Below are 5145 nucleotides of genomic sequence, written 5' to 3' on the forward strand. Positions count from 1 at the left end.
TTCATGTATTTTAATTGTCTCAATAAATGGGTTCTGGTGTCCTCAGAGGATAGCATATAACATAGGAATTAAATAAAAAATATAAATTTGTTTTTTATGCTCCAAACAATGTAACATATGACCGGGGGGGAAAAATCTAAAGACCTTTTTTTCTGATTCTCAGGAAGATGACATGTTAAAATACCAGTAACGCTTTAAAGCAATGTAAAGGCAGACTAATAGATTAATAGACAATTTGTAGCAAAATATTTTTGGTAAAAGTGATGAAATAATCAAAAATGTCTCACTTTACTCTGCGATGGTGGAGCCGTTGCTTAGCCTATCTGCACTTTACTAGAGCACCCTCAGTGATTTGATTCTGGAACCAGGCCTGCTGTGAAATTTGAATGACATTTTGCTAATGTGACCACACCTTTGCACTATCATTTTAATTATTCCTACTTTACTTTGTGACCAAAGGCTATAAAAGTATTTATTGAACTTTTTAAACCTGTCTGTTCAAAAGTGAAAAATTTTGTAAAATATGTAACACCAGGAAACCACAACAGCTCAGAAGACTTCTTAGCTTTCTTATGATCAGTTTGTTGCACAGTTGAATTATAAAAAGTAAATCTCACCAACCATCTGGTATGTTTTTTTCTCACTTCTTTTTTTTTTTTTACTGCTAGCATGGTGCTTTTTTCTCTTAGTCTTGCTTAAAGGAGCGTGAGAAAACTGCTTAAACATATATTTGTGTTAATATTCATGTCAGTTATTGGGAAAAACTGCTTTTCAAAGAGTTTAAAAAGAAATTACACCGATGACCCAATTAGCAGTAAATCCCTCTAAGAACTGACATGGTGATAAAAACTTAATATACCAATGCTTCACATTTCAGCAATGACTGTACGTTTGATAAAATGCACCTCTGTGTGATTTAAGAAAATGGAGAGGAGAGAGAGAGAGAGCCTGCTATTGCAGTTTGTGGTTTTTAAGCATGTGACATGCTTGCTTTTCTCTGCTTTGCCCATCACTTGTGCACAGATGGCAAGCAGCACAGAGATGGCACTCTCTGATCTTACAATGAGCTCCACAAGCAATTACGATGATGATGATCTTCATTATCCAATGAATTTCACGGATGAATACGACGACTACAGCCATATCGAGAACCTTTTGATATCCCTGCCCATGTCCAACATCTACATTCCTCTGCTTTACTTCATCATGTTCTTCATTGGCTTCTTGGGGAACCTGTTTGTCATTGTGGTCATCGGCAAACGCCGTCAGAAAAATGGACGACTTGTGGACATCTTCGTGCTGAACTTGGCATTAGCCGACCTTGTGTTTGTTCTCACATTGCCAATGTGGGCGGATTCGGCACTAAATGGTCACTGGCGCTTTGGTGAGGTCCTGTGCAAGATCAGCAGCTTCATCATTGCGGTCAACCGCTTTTCCAACATCTTCTTCCTCACCTGCATGAGCGTGGACCGGTACTTGGCTGTCGTGCGCCTCATGGACTCTCAGTTCCTACGGGGCAGTAAGTGTGCGCATGTCACCTGTGGCACGGTGTGGATCGTTTCTTTCTTCCTTGGAATTCCATCGTTGGTGTACCGTCGGTTGATAGACGACACGTTGTGTTCGGAGGATTCCAAATCCTCTTTTGTCCAAGGAATGAATCTCCTGACCATATTTCTAACCTTCCTGCTCCCTGTACTGATTCTAGGCCTCTGTTATGGGTCGATTTTGGTTAACCTACGGCGTCACTGTCACACTGCGGCAAACTCACGTGCAGAAGCCAGACGTCGGCATTCCCTCAAGATTGTGGTCGCCATAATTGTGGCCTTTCTGATCTCCTGGCTTCCTTTCAATTTGTTCAAGACCACCCATGTCATCTTACTGATGAGCAGGGGAGATCTTAGCAGCGACACAAGGTTGATCATACTCAGTGGACTCACGCTGTCCTGCTGCCTGGCATTTCTCAACAGTTGTGTAAATCCAGCCATCTACTTATTTCTGGATCAGCATTTCAGGCGCAGAGCCTCGGCCCTGTGTCTGGGCTGCCTGGGTCAAGGAGACGTGCACCAGAGCCACATCTCCTCTAATTCTTTCTCTAATGGCACTTCAGAGACTTACTCTGGAAATATTTCGACCCGCGGGCGGCTTTTCTCACTTACTCAGAAGGAGTGAAAACTGCTGTTTTCAGAACGCACTCTTCCTTTATTAGTCAAACTGACATCCTTAAAATCAATAATATGAATTAATCATATACTGAGAGCTTTCAATATGAATATTGCATATTTCTGCATTTATTTTTATTTCATTGTTGAGCAATATTCTATTTTTAATTTCCTGTATTAAAATAGATGATATATTGGTGAACATATTACTCAAGAGTGTACAAGATTCATTCAAATAAATAGAAAACAATGCAAGCATGTGACGTGTGATAATTGAGCATATTCAGAATTTATTACAACTTTAGAATAACTGGTGTCTTTTTTATATTTACTTGTGTATGTTTGCTAAGTAATCAAAATTGTGTGCAATGTTCTATTCATTTGTACATTTAATTTACTACATAAAAATAAATTATGCTTTGGTGAATATTACTTAATGTACAAGATTAATTAACGTAAATTACAAGCAATGCATGGAAACATTTTTGACAGTAATCTATACTAATACACAGAATTTATGTTTATACTATTAGAAACGGCTTTAAAATAACTGGTTTCTTTTTTATTTTTACTTGTGTATGTTTGCTAATTAATCACAATTTTGAGCATGCAGTGTTCTATACATTTCGATATTTAATTTACTTCATACAAATAAATTATGCATTGGATCACTTAATGTACAAGATTAATTAAAGTAAATCGCAAGCAATGTACTCATGTATGGAAATTCTTTTTGACAGTAATCTAGAAAGTGCTATTCATCTACATGGACATTACATAGACATTTAACGACAATTGTGAATAATCAGAATGTATTATGCTTATACTATTAGATGCAACTTTAAAACAACTGGTTTCTTTTTTACTTGTGTATGTATGCTAAGTAACAAACTTTCTCACAGTAGGTAATCAAAGTCTTGTTTGATTTTATTGAGAATATTGTAGAATAAACAAAACACTTGAAACATTGTATATGTAAACCCCTAAATCCAAATATGAAGAAAAACAGATTTCAGAAACATTTCATCAGCCTACCGTTCTTCGGAGCCTTTTATCATTTAGCGTCCTACTTCAAAACCATGGCACTGATCAGTCATTACCACTACAATCAACGAACAAATGAGGATGGCAAATGGTCTATAGCACACAGGTTTCATTTTATTGTGGAGAAATTTGTTCATGAGAAAGAGTGGGCTGCTGTGAGATTTGAGAGTTCAATGGTTCACACTTAGTGGCCTGGCATCGCAGTTCCTCTTCGAAAATGAATCACACAGCAAGTTTTGAGACAAAATGGTTCTCGCATGTACGGTAGGCAAACTTGGGTCACAACTTTCGTATTTGAAAAAATACGAAATTCTGATGTTCAGAACCCCACAAGAATGTGTGAAACAGTATGAAAAAAACACAAAAAACATGTTATAGAAAAAAATGCCCACATATATATACATTTTAATGAAATAATAAAGTTACAGTTAGTGCCAGTCAGTTACACATATAAGTGCCAGCCTTGTGATTCATTTCAGCAATCAAGTGGGATGTTTCTGAGAGTTCAATGGTTCACTGTTTTTTTAGGTATGCCACGCAGTTTTGTAAATAGGTTACTGAAATGTGCCCATTACTACTGAAGCTGTACATTCCATCAGCATAAGACATATAATAAAATTATGTAATATATAATCATGCACTGGTTCTTTGATATCATTTTTAGTTCTGTAATTATTTCTTCATTTCACTTTTATGTGCCAGTCAACATAAACATCACCTTTCCCCATGCAGCACATAAATGCCACATGCTTTTCTAAGAAAATGTTCTTATACTAAAAATAGGTTATGACCTATGCTTCACTTCTAGCTTCACGTTTTAAAGCTGCTCTTACCGACCACAGGTAAGTTGACTTAAGAACCCCTGTGAGAATGGTATTTCACACACATTCTCATGAACGTCATTTCACAAGTAGCCTAGCTTTCTTTCACACGGCTTTCGTGAACGTTGGAGTAAGTGCTGATAACCTACTCTCGGTTTGATTGTGAATCCTATCTGTTCACAAACCTTAAAAAAACAGAACAAAGAGAAATGTGTTAGTGTCTGTTTTTTTTTTTGTTTGTTTGTTTTTTTTTTTATACGAAAAACAGGCTCACTGTTTCCTGTTATTGAAATATACATATATAATTATTAAATATTATTATATATGTATATGGTATACGTATTTTTCTGGAACCAGTTTCACTTAATTACATAGACACATGAAAATGAAGTATTACTTTAAATGTCTCAACTCTAAATGTTTCACACTCAGTTTGTTTGTTTAACTGCAGAAACTTAAAAGTCAAGTAGATAAGATCACAAAAAATTAGTTGTAAAGCCACTTTTATTTTTGCACCAATTCGGTCACATGATGCTTTGTGGCTTATGTAAAGGCATTAATGTTGTCCACAGAAACTATATAAACAGCTGAATGACTTTTATTTATCTCCACGGGAAACACATTTTCACAAGTTTCCACAAGATTTAATCTCTGTGGTTAATGTGCTGGCCAAACAACTCCGTAGTACAGTCCATAGAGCAAATGTAAACGTACATACATACTGCGGTTATAACTAGATTAATTGTGGATCCCATTTTGGAGCATATAATTAAAATTTTACTGTACTAATACTTTCACATGCCTGTGCCAGAATCTGTGTGAATCATCAGGGTAGAATGTTTACTGCATGCATTGCAGGTGAATAACTTTAAAGTAAAGGTTTCTTTTTACCTATAACCACACATTATTGTCATCTCATTTAGGCCCCTTACAATAAGGTGACCAGACGTCCCTGTTTTTCGGGGACAGTCCCGGTTTTTGGTGTTCTGTCCCCAGAAATGTCCCCGTTTTACAGTAAGCTCGTTCAAAACAACCCGCAAATACTTTGCAAAAAAAGCCAGACCAACATTCAGCAGCCTGTTGGTTATAGGAGAAATCATGGAGTGATTATTTTCCACCAA

General features: G+C 36.5%; 1 protein-coding gene across 1 annotated transcript; it reads left to right on the plus strand.

Moving 5' to 3' along the window:
- Positions 1-228: 228 nt before the first annotated feature.
- gpr25 (G protein-coupled receptor 25) lies at positions 229-3656 on the plus strand. The gene has a single exon (XM_079844419.1). The coding sequence runs from the start codon at positions 925-927 to the stop codon at positions 2167-2169; it is 1245 nt and encodes a 414-aa protein (XP_079700545.1). The 5' UTR covers positions 229-924; the 3' UTR covers positions 2170-3656.
- Positions 3657-5145: the final 1489 nt, after the last annotated feature.

This window comes from Gobio gobio (assembly GCF_949357685.1).
Source record: "Gobio gobio genome assembly, chromosome: 19".
NCBI classification, from domain to species: Eukaryota; Metazoa; Chordata; class Actinopteri; order Cypriniformes; family Gobionidae; genus Gobio; species Gobio gobio.

Bases quoted from the DNA above. Each gene is read 5' to 3' on its own strand.
- gpr25 (XM_079844419.1), top strand. From the start codon at position 925: ATGGAGAGGAGAGAGAGAGAGAGCCTGCTATTGCAGTTTGTGGTTTTT.